General features: G+C 35.6%; 1 protein-coding gene across 1 annotated transcript; it reads left to right on the forward strand.

Moving 5' to 3' along the window:
- Nucleotides 1-1,994: 1,994 nt before the first annotated feature.
- acbd3 (acyl-Coenzyme A binding domain containing 3) lies at nt 1,995-18,346 on the forward strand. Its single transcript, XM_056481170.1, has 8 exons — nt 1,995-2,322; nt 3,756-3,897; nt 5,755-5,895; nt 6,092-6,250; nt 7,931-8,105; nt 11,162-11,345; nt 13,989-14,273; nt 16,470-18,346. Exons 1-8 carry the CDS (start codon nt 2,052-2,054, stop codon nt 16,682-16,684), a joined length of 1,572 nt encoding a protein of 523 aa, XP_056337145.1. The 5' UTR covers nt 1,995-2,051; the 3' UTR covers nt 16,685-18,346.
- Nucleotides 18,347-18,945: the final 599 nt, after the last annotated feature.

An 18,945-nucleotide genomic window follows, 5' to 3' on the forward strand; every position in this document is an offset into this window, starting at 1 on the left:
AGTTTAAGTGTTTTATTTTCAGGATTTTTAATATGCATTTTAACAATTATTGTTCTCAGCATATTATATCTCAGCAATGCATATTAATCATCAAAAATGTGTTTTTTAGATATTTACAATAGGAAATTGCTAAATATCCTGAAGGGATGCCTTAATTTAATATTTTAATAATGTTGGAATAATATTGTACTGCACTAAGCCAATATAATTCAATATAACTCTGCTGATCGTTCCAGCTTTTATTTAAAGGGTTGAGGACCTAGAGGCATTTTCAGGCAGCAAATCTTGCCTGAATTACAGTCCAAAGCTACTACCATTCCATTTCAAAACTCAGCTATGGTAAATTGTTTTCATGTATGTCAGTTTAAGTGTTTTATTTTCAGGATATTTAATATGCATTTTAGAAATGCTCTTAGCAATGCATATTAATCATCAAAAATTGTTTTTATATATATTTACAATAGGAAATTTACTAAATATTTTACGTGGAACATCTTAATTTAATATTCTAATAATGTTGGGAGATTGAATCTATCTCACAAGTCCCCATTTCAATACATTCACTTTTTTTCTGCAAACAATGAATTTCACAGCTGTGATGAAACTGTTTCTCTTCTCGTATATCTGCGAGGTTAAAGCTTCATGGTTACTGGTTGAATCCAGTGGACTAAACACATGTGGACCTTAATAAAATAAATAAAATCATAAACAAATATGTTGTTCTCTTCTTGTTTATTTTCATGAAATTCTATTATAAGCGATGCGGTGGCGCAGTTGGTCGTGCCCAGGGGCGTAGTAGACATTTTAAAAATGGGGGGGACGGCTGTATGAGATCATACGTTCATATAATTATTAATCACCTGTTTCTAAATGGTCCGTCTCTAAAAGTGAGGGGGACGGGTTGCCCCCCCCACCCCCCCGGTTGCTACGCCCCTGGTCGTGCTGTCGCCTCACAGCAAGAAGGTCGCTGGTTCGAGCCTCGGCTGGGTCAGTTGGCATTTCTGTATGGAGTTTGCATGTTGTCCCCATGTTTGCGTGGTCCGGTTTTATGCGGTAAAGGTAGGTTAAAATGTCCATAGTGTATGGAAGGGCATCCGCTGCGAAAAATATGTGCTGGATAAGTTGGTGGTTCATTCTACTGTGGCAACCCCGGATTAATAAATGACTAAGCCGAAAAGTAAATGAATGAATGAAATTCCATTATAGTCAAATAAGAACATTTGTAACTCAATGATAGAAGTGTCACAAACCTTCAGTAGTATAAAGCACAGTGACATTAGCCTAGCTGGTTTACAAAGGCCTAATCATAGGAATGAGTGAGATTTGATGATGGCAGATTTTAACAAACAATATTTTCAATCCTTAATAACATGAACAAACAGTAAACAACAAATTTATAGTAAACAAAAATTAACCGATAAAACCATTTTGCAAAGTGATTTATAGGGTTAACTAGCCTCTATCTCCCTCTGCTGGATAAACTAACTACATTCATGCATGTGTTGCTCATAATATATTCCCCACAATGAATTTACCAAGGCTGTATATATAAACATTTGTTTGTAGCAGCTTGTTAACAATAATATTAATAATAATAATATATATTTTTTTTATAATGACTTCAGTCGGCCTTAAAATTGCTGTTTTATTCCAGTCTGTGTTTACAACAGATTAAGGTAGCATAGACAGGTTCATGGTAGATTTATTTTATTAATGAATAAATACAAGAATACTCGGGAGTAAAGAAAAAAGTATATAAAACAAAATAAAGTATATAAAATAAATTACATAATTAAAGACAGTTAGGGTCTTGTGGATTAGGATTTTTATACGGCTTTTTTCGTAGTGTTGTTCCTAATTGTTTTTATATATAATGTGGCAAAGCTTTACGTATAGCAAAAAAGAGGTTTTTGGTTATTAAATTTGCGTCGATGAATTTTATAGCAGATCTAAAGCTCTTGTTGTAGAACGTTTGTACGTCACGTTGCCGGAAGTTCCGGTGGAGCAGGACGGAAGTAGGTACGTGGCTGCTTCAGCTGACATTCTGCACGATGGCGACAGAGGTTCAGAGCGGCGACCTCAACAGTGCAAATTCAAGCCGGCTCGAAGTTTCTATCGACGGTTTGACTTTAAGCCCGGATTCCGAAGGCGAGCAGGAGCAGGCCGAGACGCCCGATGGCCAGTCGGCGGAGCAGAGCCACGAAAACCCTGAGCAGAGTGTCGATGGGGAGGAGGGCGAACCTACCAGCAGCGCTAATATCGAGAGGAAATGGGGCTTTGCTTTAGTCGAGCTCTACGGGCTGGCGCTCAGATTCTTCAAAGGTATTTCTATCATTATACACACGCCATTAGGCTCACTGAATGTATAAGCGGTAGCATTGTCATCTGGTGTTATACGTTACAGGATAAGCTCGAGTTATTGATGTCGCGATCTCCTCATCGGGGTCCTGTCATCAGTTTCAGTTATCGTTTTTGGTTAAAAGTTCTGCTTGTAGTTCACTTGAGTCTCAGTGTTCAGGTTTGAGGACTTCTAGAGGAACATCTCTGTTGACAGCAGCTCCAACGTTACTGTACGTGTCATGTGCCTGACTGATGGCTGTAAATCACAGACATGCTATGAAAGCGTGTATCAATATTCACTACACGCTAACGTTAGTGCTGAGGTACTTGCTTAACGTATTGACGTAAAGTTTAATTTTCGCACAATCGTTCATTTAACGCTCATTTAGCATGCTAATTTGAATATTGCGTCTGAAATCGCATTTAAATGACTTCAAAACAACATTAGCGGTAACGTTATTTAATCGAATGAGAACAACGTTGTGTCTTCTTAGTCCTTGGCTGCTATTATGATTTTACCATTTAGAATTTGCAAATAATACTGTTCTGAATGATATTATTAATGAGAAAGTCCGAATGTGCGAATATAAACCCAACTTTACCTCACTGTCAAAGTTAAGTCTCTAACAGCAGAACTGATAGCACCCAGGGTTGTGTGTTTTGTTCCAGCACTTGTGTTTTCCGTCTGTTAAAATATTTAGTTCTTCGTTTCCACAAGTCTACACTCATTTCTTGTTTGTGGGCTGATGAGTCTAGCATGTGTGTGTGTGTCCATCAGCTCTGTAGTCTGTTAAGTGCTTCAGCTCACTAATTAATAAACATTAATGTACAACGGATGCTCCTTTCTAGATGGTTCAGATTCCGGCTGAGCAGCGATGCTTGTTGTATATCATGTGCTCATCTCAAAGCAAATATGAACAAAAATATAAAAAATAAACTAAATAATATTGTTATACAGTTGCCTGTGCAAATCGGGTTTGTGATCTCAACCACTTGCGCTTTAAGAGTTTAAAAGCATACAGCATACAAGGAAAACAAAGCAAATACCCAAGTGTGTTCATAACTGTCTGGAACACAAGCTTCCTGTTAATAAATGATGTGTCCACCGATGCAAATTTGACCTTTAGACCATGCACAGAGGCTGTGGATTAAAGGTAAAAAAAAATTAAATGATGTTCAGTTTCTTGCACAGACCGATCATTTTGCTGCATAAAACCTTGATGTATCATTAGGAGCCATGGGTATTCATTTGTTTTGGCAGTATATGTTGAATATAGTTCATCTGGACAGCTTCTTGAATGTTCAACTCAAAAATATACTTTAAATAATAACCCAGTGCTGATATACACTTTTTCTAATGTAATGAGAACCTGTTTCAGTTTTAAACATTTCATGTTTGCAATGTTTTCCCTCAGAGAAAGACGGGAAAGCCTTCCACCCGACCTATAAGGATAAACTCCGTCTGGTAGCCCTCCACAAACAGGTGTTACAGGGCCCTTACAACCCAGATGCTTCCCCTGAGGTGGGCTTCTTCGATGTGCTGGGAAATGACCGCAGGTCAGCATGAGGGTTTCGTCTTTGACCTTACACAGCCTCCCTGTTGTTCCCATTAGCAATTTTATTAAAATAATTTACTGTATTATTACTATGTTCAGGTTTCTCATCCTTTTTGAAAGTACTTTAATTTCAGCAATATGGATTCTAAGCCTGGATAGTACCTAAAAACAAACATGGGTCCTTGAAAGTGCTTGAATTGAATTTGAAATGAAATTTGTTTATGGTGTTAAGAAATTTTTAACTTGATAATGTTAAATTTAAACCTTGTACAAGAACGATGACAAATTTTATCAATAATTCAGAAAGCGCTTTTGAATATCACCAGTATTGAATTCCACAAATGTTATTAAAGTTCTTTGAACACTTTATAACCCTTTAACTACCCCACCAAGAAAAAAATGTTTGGATTGCATTTCTTAACACACTCAATGCATTTCTATTCAACACATCCCATAATTTCTAAAATATCAGCCTCACCAAATGGTTGATATGTTGGTTTATGGTAAAAGTACCGGACTTAATACATATACTATGAAAAATCAGTGTAAGTGTAAGACCAAATTATTTAAAAAAATATTCAAAATAAAACATTTTTGAATACTCAATCATCTTTTTTTTTTTTTTTTAAGTATGCCATAAAATATTTCAGATTCTTATTTAACATGCTTTCCTGTTTTTTTAACAATAAAACCAAAATCAGGTGTAGTTTTTATTTATTTATTTATTTTCTAAATGCTGTGTCTGTAAAACATTATTTAAAACAGTCATTCCTTAAATCACTTTAACAGTCATTATTTAAAACAGTAAAAATATGGTCAACCGTTTGGTAGAGGGGCAGTCAAAGGGTTAAAATGGCCAACATTTTTGAAAAACTACAAAAAAAAATCTTTACCCTTACAATTTAATTGAAATATCAAGCGTTAATGAAATGTTGAGTAAGGACTTTCATGGTGCTACATATGCTGGTGGTGTGAATTACAAAGGTGCTTGATTTTAAATGAATGGTGCTGTAAAAAGTTCTTTAATCTGCTGCTGTTCTACTCATGAAAGAGTGGAAACCCTGCATGTTACTAAACGCAGGAGAAATGAGTGTTTAAGCACTACTAAAGTGTTGTCTCTGAACTGTATTTAGATGTACGTCAGTGTCTGAACTCTAAAGACATTAAAGGGTAATTATTCAAATATGTCAAAATGTTTTGTTGTTTTTTAAAGCCTTGTTTCATGCATAGAAAGCATAATAAATGCAAAATGATGTGCACTTTAATATTTCAAATATCGTTTGTGAGAATATTTAAATGTAGGTGAAAATGTTTTATCATCATTCAGCATAGCAGATCAATTTGTCAAAATGAAACCACGTACTGAATCTTATCTGCATTTATTAAAATGCATAAACGGTTTAATGATTATAATACATTTTATTTTATGATTAAAACATCTCACTGATTTTACCTGGTTTTAAAGGGAAGGGGGCAAAGCTTAAAGCTTAAAATGACTCGGAGATAATGTTTTAATGCATCACAAATAATAGTTGTTTTTTTTATTTATTTTTTTTATTTGACTGTGCGGATTTTTTGTAAACTGCAATGGGTTTTCAGTAAAGCATGGTCAAAATGTGTGATTAATTAAACGGCACACATTCTAATGTACATAAAAAAAAACAAGTATAATACAGCGATTTTGTTTTATTTATGCTTGAAAATCTCTTTCCCTTTCAGACTATTATACATAGTGTTTAATAAACGCTATTTGTTTAAATCATACTTATCCTAAAGTTTTTTTTTTTTTGTATATTTAGAGAGTTTTTGATGTGCTTGTATATATGGGCATCCATTTAAACAGCTGTCACTTTTGCAGGAAAGAATGGGCCTCTTTGGGCAACATGGAGAAGGAAGACTCCATGCTGGAGTTTGTAAGGCTGCTGAATAAATGCTGCAATTTATTTGCACCTTTCGTTGCATCACACAAGATTGAAAAGGAGGAGCAAGAAAGAAAGAGGTCAGACTTACAGATAAAGATTGATTTTTTTTTTCTTTAGTAATGCATCAATGGAGTCTCTTATTGTTTAAACCTTCAACCTGGTGGGTCTCTTGAGATACATACATGTTTCAGATAAATCCACTATGGCAGCAAAAAGTTATTGGCCTTTAATTAAACAACTTTTTAATCCTGAACTTGCCTTTTTTCTGAGAAGGAGGGAGGAAGAGGAGCAGCGGCGCAGAGAGGAAGAGGAGTATGAGCGATTGCGGCAGGAGGAGGAGAGACGCAGACGTGAGGAAGAGGAAAGGCTGAGGAGAGAAGAAGAGGAGAGAAGACAAATTGAGGAGGAGCGACTCCGTATAGAGCAGCAGAAGTGAGTGACGATGCTGGAGTTATTTCACATCTCAATTCCAACTAGTTTTGAGAAACTTAAAGGGGATCGTTTCAACCAAAATTCCTCTCATCATTTACTCTGGCTTAACTTGTCACAAACCTGTTTGAGTTTCTTTTTTATTTTTTGTTCAACACCAAAGAAGATATTTTGAAAAATGTTTGAAATAACATTTATATAGCACATTTCATACACACTAGAAAATTCAAAATGCTTTACAAAGACAAGATTAAAAGAAACTTCAGAAAAAAAGCAACTAAGAATTAAAATGATTAAAAGCAAATTACAAATGTGTCAAAACCGGTTTGAAAGTACAAATAAAAAAAAGCCAACCAGTGACTTCCATAGGACGAAACATTTATCCTATGGAAGTCATTGGTTAAAGAACATTATTCAACATATCGTCTTTTGTAAGAGAAACTCATAAAGGTTTGGAATCACTTGCGGGTGAGTAAATAGTGAGTCAGTTTTCATTTTGGGCCAATCTGTTGCTTTAAAGGTAGAATAAATTACAAAACTTGCACAACCTGATTTGCTGGAGAAGTCATCTCTTGAGTTGCTGAAAGTCAGAGGCAGTCTGCAGATTTAAGTGCGTTGGAGTTAGTAGTGTAAAAAAAAAACCTAACTAATGTATGAAGGGCTGAGATATTTATTTAGAGCTTCAAACCATGATTTTATTGGGTTGGAGGATTTCAAACATGTTTTAATATTTAGAGCCGATTTTAGGACTTGGACTATGAAACATTTTTTTTTTTTTTGATAAACAATATTTGCTGAGTGTGTTTTTGTGATGGTAAGCTAATTTGTAGTGTCTGTCATTGATAAATATGACACTGAATTTGCCAGTTTGAGATTCATTGAAACGTTAGTTCAAATGATTCATTTAGAACAGCAGAAATCGCCACATACACTTAAATAGAGCACTCATCAATTCCACAATGCTCCACAATAACGAATGTACAACCCATGTATACTCAGCGGCTAGAAAATAGCCACAGCAGAATCCTATTGGTGTAAGTTTGTAAAAATAACCTAAACAATTTATACTGTATATATAAAAGGAATGCTTGTTATTCTAAATGACATGGCTCAGCACTTCACCTCCAGTGTGGAATGATCTTAATAGTCTTTATCACACATTGAATGCTTTTATACTTGTTTTTTTTTTTTTTTTGCATGGTTGTACTTGTTAATTCCACCATGTTTATAATTAAAGTGGCAAACTCAATATTATCTTAGACTATAAATAACACCCCCCCCCCCCCAAATTCTGAATGATGCCCAGTTTTTCCTTTGTAACCATTTGCAATGTGAACATGTTATGATGGCTAGTGATTTAAAGTCTGTTTAGAGTAGAATAAAACCAGCCCGTAGTGTTGGACTTATACCCACATTCTGACTTTGATGTCTTATGATGCTAAATCAGTATCAAAACGGCCATGGATGACAGATAAACTTAAACTAAGACGATCAACACTTTCAATTATTCAAAACAAATCTCTATAGCTTCAAACTCATGACAGCTGAAAAAGCAAGAAAGCCTTTTTGCAGCATCAAGTATAATGGATGTTTGCTTCTGTTGTTGAACCTCTAGTAAAGGTTAGATGTGTAATTGTGCACTTTAGATTTATTTATTTATTTTTTATCTTTCTGGTGTATCAGGCAGCAGATCATGGCTGCACTGAATGCACAGACAGCGGTTCAGTTCCAGCAGTACGCAGCGCAGCAGTATCCTGACAGTCCTGAACAGCAGCTCATCCTCATCCGGCAACTGCAGGAGCAGCATTATCAGCAGTACATGCAGCAGCTTTATCAGGTGCAGCTCGCTCAGCAGCAGGTGAGACATGACCATCATCTTACCACTCATATGCTCATTCTGCTTTTGTGATCTTTTGTTACTGTGATCTTAATTACAAACTTGCACTACAGTTTAAAGTATGGTGTTATTGCATTTTTTTATATATTTAATTTTTAATTAGAACTTTTATTTTATTAAAGATGCATTCATTGGATGAAAATGACTGTTAAGACATTTTATAGTCATTAAAGTATATTTTAAATAAGTGTTCTTTTCCTGTTCTTTACAATTCTGAATAAAATGTTTGATGGTTTTCACAAAAACATTACACAGAATAACTGGTTTCCACTTTAAAAATAATGGGAATTTATCTTGGACACCAAATCATCATATGTAGCCCCAGTCTTATGTTGCATGGGCATATTTATTTGGCAATAACCAAAAATTCATTGTGTGGGTCAAAATGATCAGTTTTATTTGAATGCCGAATATCATTAGAATACTAAGTAAAGATAATGTTCCATGAAGATACGTTGTACATTTCTTACTTTAGGTATAGATATATCAAAACTTAATTTTTTAATTAGTACTATGTATTACTAAGGACTTGATTTGTTAAATTTTAAAGGTGATTTTCTTAATATTTAGGTTTTTTTTTTTTCAGATTTGTAAATATTGTCCAATCTTAAACTATAAATCAATAGAAAGATTATTTTTGCATTTTTAGATTGTTTATGTACCAATTACAAACCCGATTCCAAAAAAGTTGGAACACTGTACAAATTGTGAATAAAATCTGAATGCAATGATGTGGAAGTTCCAAGTTTCAATATTTTAATCAGTATAGAACATAGATGACGTCAAATGTTTAAACTGCGCAAATGTATCATTTCAGGGAAAAACAAGTAGATTTTATATTTCATAGCATCAATACATTTCAAAAAAGTTGGGGCAAGGCCATGTTTACCACTGTGAGGCATCCCCTCTTCTTTTTACGGCATTCTTCTAATGTCTGGGGACTGAGAAGACAATTTGCTTAAGTTTAGGTTCTCCCATTCTTGTCTAATACAGGCTTCTAGGTGCTCGACTGTCTTAGGTCTTTGTCGCATCTTCCTCTTTATGATGCACTAAATGTTTTCTGTGGGTGAAAGATCTGAACTGCGGGCTGGCCATTTCAGTACCTGCAGGCTTCTGAACTGAGCGCTGATAATAACTTGGTTTGTCCATGCCCTCTTTAGTCCAGATGACATGGCATCCCAGTTTTCCAAAAAGAACTTCAAATTTTGATTTGTCTGACCAGTTTTCCACAGTCCATTTTAAATGAGCCTTGGCCCAGAGAAAACACCCGAGCTTCTAGATCATGTTTAAATATGGCTTCTTTTTTGACCTATAGACTTTTAGCCGGCAGCGGCGAATGGCACAGTGGATTGTCTTCACCAACAATGTTTTCTGAAAGTCTTGAGCCCATATTGTGTTTTCCATTATAGTAGTTACTGTTTGTGATGCAGTGCCGTCTAAGGGCCCAAAGATCATAGGCATCCAGTATGGTTTTCCGGCCTTGACCCTTACGCACCCCGAGATTGTTCTAGATTCTCTGAATCTTTGGATAGTGTTTTGCACTGTAGATGGTGATAACTTCAAACTCTTTGCAATTTTTTTACTGAGAAACTCCTTTCTGATATTGCTCCACAATTTTTTTGGCGCAGCATTGGGGAAATTGGTGATCCTTTGCCCATCTTGACCTCTAAAAGACACTCTGAGCGGCTCTTTCTATACCCAATCATGTTGACAATTAACCTAATAAGTGGAAAATTGATCCTTCTATTGTAAATAAAATATAACCTTACGAGATTTGTATATTATTGCATTCCCTTTTTATTCACAATTTGTACAGTGTACTAACTTTCTTGGAATCGGGTTTGTATTTAAAAAAAAAAGACTCATGACTGGTTTCACTTATGATAAAATGATTACTGAAAGATTGAGACTATTATAAGACTAAAGACTATAACAACTGTACAAATTCTTTTTTACCAGTACAAGACAACAATAAATATTAAATATGAAAATATAAACAGTCACATTCAATTTTAAAGATATTATATAATATTTCTGTTCTACAGTATATCAGTGAAGTATTTACAGTATAATACACTATTGTATTGGTCTACATAAAAGTACTTTCAAAAGCATGTATAAGTCTTACTGACCTAAACTTTTAAACTGTGCATATATATGCTGTGGATATGTGCATTAGCTTTGTATCACAGCACTAATGAGTTATTGGTTGTATTTTAGTGAAGACTTTCTCAAAACACCTGCAACCCACCAGTTATGTATGACTGGTATAAAGAACTAAACAGCAGTTGGTAACATTTGTTGTCTAGGTGTGCAGTTGGAAGTAGATTATTTTAAATACTGTGAAACGATTTATTGTCACGAAATGGACTTTGACTCGCGGGTGTTACTTTATTATGTTACAGTGGTTCTCATTAACTGTCCATATTGGTTTGAGCGTTGCTGTGCTTATTATACACTTTAGGTTCTAGGTTGTAGATATCCACCTGAGCTTCTAAATTTGGTAAGTGATGTTAGAGTTGATTTCTCAAGAAGTTGCTGATTTAAAAAAAAATTATATATGTGTGTGTGTGTGTGTATATATATATATATATATAAAAAATTATATATACACACACATACATACATACATACATATTTGGAAATTGTAGAATTTAACGGTAAAGTTCTAGACTGATTTTTGGTGCGAATCTTCACTTGCCTCATGATTCGAATTGAGTATAAATCTTTTTGTATTTAAATGCTCCATGACGCATCTTTTCCCATTATCCAGCTTTTTATAATAGTAATTTGACTACTGAATTAATAATCACTTGATATCTTTTTATTTTATCTTTATGTCATTTGTAAATTAGTAGATGCAAAAAACAGACTAACAAATAAAACATCAGACAGCAGCAGGTATACTCACCAAATACAAACTGAAATACACAACAAGAAAGATATTTTAAAAATAGGATTTGTGTGTACCTGACCATTTAAGTAGTGCCCTCTGTTTTTTTTTTGTTTTATTTTAGGCCGCTTTGCAGAAGCAGCAGGAGGATGCGATAGTGTTGTCTACATTAGAGGCCAGTGAGGTTTCAGCACCTTGTGGAGAAGAGGCTCCTACACTGAATGGTCAGGCAGAGTCCACTACTGACAGCATAGAGAGAGACCAGGACCTGGAGCCTGCAGACGAGGTCACTGAAAATGGACCCACCGGTGAGTTTATGAACCTGCTGGTGAATTTGTGTTTTTAAAGGTTATTTCTACATATCTTTGTGTGATGTAAACTTGAGAGAAATTGAATTTGCCTTTTTAAAAAGTGTATTTGTAAACTGTAAATCAATGAACTTTATGTAAAAAATATTTTGGTATGCAGCATTTAGACAATTCACTCACATGAAAGTAAATGGCTTTCAAATGCTGTTTATTTATGGGGTTTTTTGCACATGTGTCTGATGCCTTATTTCCAACTGGTATTAGCGTGCAATTTCAGAGATTTTTTTATTTTCCTTCATTCTTTTGCATTTCAGTGTAACTGTAGGATTCTTTCACTTTAATTCTCATTCATTTTGAAATTCAGACTTTTTTACTTTGTTTAGATGAAGTTACAAGTATCTTTTAGTTGATGCTTTATTTCACTTGAAGATAAATTGGATTATCATCAATATCATTATTATCATCAATAAATTGGAGGCGTAGCTGCAGACTTTCCTCTATCTAATTGGGGCTTTGTCCTCAATATTAGGTAGCTTACACACACAGTTTAGTCATGCTTCCTCTCCTTGTAAGTTCAGACTTTGCAAGTTTGGAAAACGCACTCGTCGACACGTCGAGTAAATCTTCAAAGGGAACAGTGTACCTTATAACCTTATTCACATCACTCTGGCTATGCTGTCTCACTTTCTGAACAATAAATAAAAACATGATGCAAGCAACTGTCAATTTTCATTTTGATGTTAGCAACTTAACAGACACTAAAAATGTTGAGGTGTTGTGTAGCTGCAAAATATGACCTCTTCATGCATATTTATAACAAAACGGAGCCGATAACGTTATGCGTCTTTTCATTTTCATTGAAAATACGAAACATACTCTCTCTTTCATTGAATATCAGTTTTAATAATCAATAATGGCCATTATAAAAGTATAATGTACAATAAGTTTATTCATTATAGGAAATAAAGACAAGCAATCAGTCATATGTGCAGAATCAGTGTCCGCGGTTACAGTAATTAATCTATTAACTTATATTTGTGCTCAGCCAAAGCATGTTACCTGAGAACAAGTAATAGATTCAAAATACCAAAGTCGGGGAATATGTTGTTAGATCTAGACTACAAGATGAATTAAATAGCACGTTTAACAAATATAGTGAGATTAGATCCAGCGGTAGATCCTTGATTAACAGTCCGACGTGCACAGCTCGATGGGTAAATTTGCTCAAAGCATGCTGTAGTGCATGCCAGAGTGTGTGTGTGTTCACGTGATGTGCGTTTTCACCGTTTTAATGTAGACTGAGATTTGTATAGAAATGCTGGGTGAAACGCTAGTGTAGACGCGGATTGTTTTCATTTAAAACGCCGTTTTGAAACTAAAACGTGTTCGTGTAAACGCGACCTGAGAGTGACTGGAAAAGTGAAGGTTTTAAAAACACCAAGGTTTTCTGTTAAACCGACCCTATGGTATATTTAAGTTTGTTTTTGCAGCTATTTCATTTAGTGTTTAGAGCAACAATATCTCCACATCAAATGCTATTGGTCAGCCCATGATTCAGCAAACATCTGAAAAGCAAATCGCTTTCAAACCAACATCCCGCATGCTATAGAGCTGAACAGTGCAGCGGCTTTATATCCAAAGAAAAGAAAGATCTCCAAAGATGTAAAGAAATCAGTGTTTTTGAATCTAATGAAGACAGCAGAAGTCAATGAATTAGTTTAATTATTTAGCTTGCTTTGACATGTTTACTGTTCCAAAATATTTTAAATGTTTATTAAAATAAAATATATTGTGTTCAGTGGGGAAAAGTTGTTTTTTAACCAGACATTTAAAATACAACATGTATTAGAGCAGCAATCACAATATCCTCACACCGTGAAACCGTGATCTTTTTTATGCAAGGTTATCATACCGTCAGCCCATACCTTTGTTTGTCAAAAATTTTCATTTAAATATGTCAATGCTGAAATGGAACAGCACCTTTTGCAAACTAAAATGGGGGTTTTCAGTGTTTTCAAAATGCTCAGTTTTTGTCGAAGATGGCTGAGAAGTGTGTATCAAAGGCAAAAACATAACAAATCTTGTGCGTTTAAAAACAAAAACTCACCTCTGTAAACGGCATCCAAATATATGTCAACACTCTAGCACTTATATATCCTCTTAAGGCCTAAATTTTTAAAATGCTTTTTTATTTCTCTTTGCTATTTTGCTTATCGGAACCTAATTAGAATAAAAACCTAAGTATCATCTTTTGATATGATGTACTTTAATAGAAAAATGATGTCCATATATGTGGACTCGTGGTCTCAATTTACATATAACACTTTTTCCTGACTGTTTTTTTAATGCATATATAATATATAATTTTTTTTTTAACTTGCTTGAACTATTAGAGAGTAAAAACATTTTTTTTCCCATTTTGGACAGTTAAAAATAGTGTTTAGGACATTTCATATGCTGCAAAAATATGTTGCAGGATGACACTGTATGTCTGTAACAAAAAATAAAACATTCAAAGTATTTTAAATAGCCACTTAAGAGCTAAAATGTGCTGTTATGTGGACACTCAAGCCCTAGGAGGTGAAGATACTCATAAAAAAAAACCTTCCATATTGACTCTTATATCATATTTCTGCCTCTCAGACTCTCCCCCTGTAATAGCTGCCCCCTCCATGTGGACCCGGCCACAGATAAAAGACTTTAAAATGAAGATCCGGCAGGATGTGGACTCTGTTATCACGGTGGGACGGGGGGAAGTGGTGACTGTCCGGGTCCCAACACACGAGGAGGGCTCCTATCTCTTCTGGGAGTTTGCCACCGACTATTACGACATTGGCTTTGGGGTCTTCTTTGAATGGACTGACTCTACGAACGCTTCAGTCAGCGTGCATGTCAGTGAGTCTAGTGACGAAGAAGAGGAGGAAGAAGGTGAGAGATGTGTTAGGCTATAGTAATACCATATCAGTTATTAGCAGATACCTGTATAGGATATGCTCACTTTAAATACATTTTTAATTAAAGGTGCTGTATGTAAGTTTTTGACTCTTCTAAAGCAAAAAAATAACATAATATGTTTGCAGATATTTAAGAAGCATGCTAAGTGAACATTCTTGTTTATCTGAAAAACAATAGTAAAGTCCGTTATTCTGCTTTAAAAATGAGAGTTACGTTTTCGTCTTTATTTTGGTCATTTAACCTACCCAATGCCAGTTAAGCCAAGTATATTTCAGCGCCTCGGGTTGCCTTTGTGGAAAACATTTCCATTATTTCATTCAGTCAGCAAGGCTCTCAGAGTGTGCATCCGCTGCTGAAATGCGACCTCTGGAAGACTGTAGCAGACTCCACATGAGGTGGTTATTAATTAGCAAATAATATAAATATTACTAATGTAAACATTGGGTGAGCAGGTTACATTGTAACCCTCTGTCCTAACACCACACTACGTGACAAAATATGCAGTATTAAGTAATTTGTCTGTTTGCACCTGACGAAACACGGCAGAAATTTAAATACAGGCATTGCACAGAATAGTGCACTCACTGCAACAAAATGGTAAGGTTTATAATCTAATTAATACATATTAAACCTCTAACATTATGAAATGTACATGCTGAATCACTGATTCTAAAGTTCTCAAGTTAAACGTCAAACGGTTTATTTTATTTTCAAGATCTGAGCTGAACTATCTGCTGCTGCTCTCAGTGGTATGGCAATAAATGTCATGTAAAAAGGCATTCAAACTCACATTATTAGCATTTAACACTGATTAAAGCTTATGAGGTGTACCTGAGGAGATCATTGTCATAGTTTTCTGTTGTTTAGCTACAAGAAATAGAAGCAGTTTCTAAAATATAAATTTCAGGTGTTGTTTAGAACAAAACCTCTTTTTACATGGAAAATATTCCTCCCATCGCGTGTCGTTGATTTTATTTAGAACACAATTTAAATCAGCCTGTAGGCTCGATAGTCAGCCACACTTCTGTTGATGTCATCAGTCTGGCAACCTGCGCTTTCGTTTGTTTTGAACCCGGTGTGCATTACCTAGTCCAAGCACTGGGTGTCAAACTTACATACGGTTCCTTTAACATATAAATGTATTTCAGCAAATCTGAGGCCATTTGTTCAAAAAACTACACACTACATCAGTTAGGGTTAAACAGAGTTTGTGTTTGTGACATCTTGCAAAGCCCATCAGTTAAAAGCCCTGCTTTTTTGTATAATTTCTAGCATTTAAGTGAAAAAATAATTAGAATTCATGTTTCTCAGCATGAGGGCTCATTCACAACAAACGTATCTTTGTTTTAAAAAATGCGAGACAAATCGGTTCAGAATGGTTTGAAAAAAAAAAGCACAGCATAAAGAACCAGGGTATCCTGACAGCCATTGAGAGCTTGTAAACAGAAACTTGCAACAAAACTCCGCCTCCGAGTTCTTCTGATTGGTCCACTGCTGTGGAACTGACAGTAATGAGCTGCTCTGCATGTGAAAGTTGAAGATCTTTCAACTTGACAGCATCAGTAACGCTCACACGCATCCATTAAGTGCATTTTCACATTGAAAAACAATAGAAAAGTAGCGCATTAAAAGGAAAAATGCATTGTGTGAACGGCCCCCTAAATGCGTCTCTGAATGTACAGCTCTTACTGCTGCTCTCTGCCACAAAGAAATTCATTAGTATAGTGGTGGTTACTTGTGTAAAGTCAAATAATTCATGTTCTGCGGAGATGCCCATTAAATGCAGAAATGTATATTACTTAATGAATATGTTATTAATATTGAATTACATGTATATTGATTATTGATTATATTAATTAAAGTAGTTAGTGGTTTTATTTTACAGCACAACTTTTACAATAATAATGTATCGATGTTTTAATGATAATAATAATAATTTTAAAACTATATTTTAAATAAATCTGATTATTAATTTTACATTTCATTTAAATTTTATATAGATATATATTGTATATGTGTGTGTGTGTGTGTGTGTGTGTGTGTGTATGTGTTTTATATACCAAGTAAATGAATTCTATTACTATTCAAATATTATGCCAGGATGTAAATATGCATGAAGTGTAGTTTTTATTTATTTAATAAAGTGAATTTATGTTGTCTTGACCTCAGGTGAGGGCCAGTCTGAGGAAGAGAAGGCCAAGAAGGAGTCTGGGAAACCACAGGTGGATGAGATCGTGCCGGTTTACCGGCGGGACTGTCATGAAGAGGTGTACGCTGGGAGTCACCAGTATCCCGGCCGTGGTATATACTTACTCAAGTTTGACAACTCCTACTCGCTCTGGAGGTCTAAAACCGTCTACTACAGAGTTTATTACACCAGATAAGCCTGGAGTCAAGACTGCGGGAAAGGGACATGTGTGTGTGTGTCTGTGTGTGTGTGTGTGGATGTTAAGAGGAAGTTGAAAAGATCAAAATAAGGATATTTACAAGAAGTCCACTACTGGGGGAGGGAAAAAGAGATTTAAAATGATTGCTTGTATGTGTGTGTGTGCAAACTTTATGAGTGCGTCTGTCATGCTGTTTGAGTCCAGGAGGATTGAGCCTCTGTTTTGCACTCTAAAAGATTTTGTGCTTGATATCACTGTCCTTAAACTCAGCGTGACTAACTTCATCTTCTAATTTCATCCAAAGAGGTGCAGGACAATTGCGTCTATCCTGGCTAAAGCAACCTATGATTAGACAACAGGCAACGGAGTAAACACTAACACTCCTTTCTCCTGGAGGACTCATTTAGGTCAACGCTGAGTAATTCAGCCAATGGCGTGCTTCTGTACATGTTTCTCCTCCCAATCAGGTGAGATCAAACAAACGGACCGGACTTTTCTAACGAAGGATCTGGAGGCCTTTAACGAATGGAGATTTTCTTTTTTCTTTTCTTCCTAAACCAGATGGATTGTGTCTAAAACATTTAATATTTATTAATCTCTGTGCTAGAGTAGGGTCATGTATGTGTCTGTCAGTCTTCTAACATTTATCTCATCTCTTCATCGTTCGCTTCTATGCTTCCACAGACTCCCTCACTTTTATTTTTTTCGTATTTCGTTTGTCGTCAATGCGAGATTTGTCGGTATTGACTTTTAACCCGCACAGCTAATAGTTTGAGATATCCTTGCCTTTCAGTTCCGTCGTTTCTTTGCTTCATGCATGCAGTTACAAACAGCCATGAAAGAACTTGCGTTTCTATTTCTCACACTTGGTTCTTCACGACAGTAACCATAATCTCTCATCGTCCATTATATTAATAAAGAAGTGTTTGTATAGCCGATTGATACTAACTATCAAAAAGTTATTTACGTTTGCTGATTAACATGTTCTGTTATTTATTGGACTGTTCAGTGCATTGAAGAATATAACTGAGAATTTTGCCGACTGTATTTTTAGTTTGTTTTTCGTTTGCTTCGGAGATATCTGCTAAGCCACTCTGGATTTGTCACTGGCTGTGTCGTCGAGTGAAATGTGTCGCGTTTATGATTGTACGTCAAAGACTGCTATCCGACTGTGATCAAACGTCGTCCGTGTATATACAGATGCTGTTACACTGTGTTCACTTGATGAATAAAGAAAGCAGTGCGTTTGGGAGTGTTCAGAGCTGTGATGATGATGATGAGTGTTCATGTAGAAACCGTCATGCTAAAGCTGTCCAAAGACTACATTCATGTCACATGTACAGTCGATTGGTTACAGAAGTTCCTGTGTTGTATGTTTGCTTTGTTTTTCATATTTTGTAATGCTGATTTCAGGCCTTTGTATAGTAATATGTAACGTCAGGCGGACAGCTTTTTGAGGAAAAATGCAAGAAGCTGTTGGATGGTTCATCTGAAAAATTGTCTTCATATTTAAAGTGGAAAAGCCAGTGATTTTTGTCCGAGCGTAAAGGCATGAAGAAGTGTTTTTGTATTGGTTTCGCTAGTGTGATCTGATGTGTATGCATTCGAGGGTGAGTGTCCTGAAGCGTATATTTGATTAAACTTGCGATCCTCTCTGTATGTATACCTGCCGCTTCTTTTCTGATAACGGTGTAGCCATGCTCCTGTTGTACATATGGTGCATCCGGAAAGTATTCATAGTGCTTCCCTTTTTCCACATTTTTTTATTGTTACAGCTTTATTCCAAAATGGATTAAATTCTTCCTCAAAATTCTACACACAATACTCCATAATGACAGTGTAAAAAAAAGATTTGTTGAAATTGTTGCAAATTTATTAAAAATAAAAAACCTGGAAAATCACCTGTACGTAAGTATTCACAGCCCTTGCTCAATAATTTGTTGATGCACCTTTGGCAGAAAATACAGCCTAAAGTCTTTTTGAATATGATGCCACAAGCTTGGCACACCTGTCTGTGGGAATTTTTGACCATTCCTTTTTGCAGTACCTCTCAAGCTCTAGCAGGTTGGATGGGAAGCCAGAGTACAGAAATTTTCAGATTTCTCCAGAGATGTTCAATAGGATTTAGGTTTGGGCTCTGGCTGGGCCACTCAAGGACATTCACCAAGTTGTTGTAAAACCACTCCATTGACATTTTGGCAGTGTGCTTTGGGTCATTGTCCTGCTGGAAGATGAACCATTGCCCCAGTCTGAGGTCA

This window comes from Danio aesculapii, chromosome 20, assembly GCF_903798145.1.
Source record: "Danio aesculapii chromosome 20, fDanAes4.1, whole genome shotgun sequence".
Classification (NCBI taxonomy): Eukaryota; Metazoa; Chordata; class Actinopteri; order Cypriniformes; family Danionidae; genus Danio; species Danio aesculapii.

Coding starts and splice junctions, on each gene's coding strand:
- acbd3 (XM_056481170.1), top strand. CDS start 2,052: ATGGCGACAGAGGTTCAGAGCGGCGACCTCAACAGTGCAAATTCAAGC. Junction 2,323..3,755: donor GGCGCTCAGATTCTTCAAAG/GTATTTCTATCA, acceptor GTTTTCCCTCAG/AGAAAGACGGGAAAGCCTTC. Junction 14,274..16,469: donor CGAAGAAGAGGAGGAAGAAG/GTGAGAGATGTG, acceptor TCTTGACCTCAG/GTGAGGGCCAGTCTGAGGAA.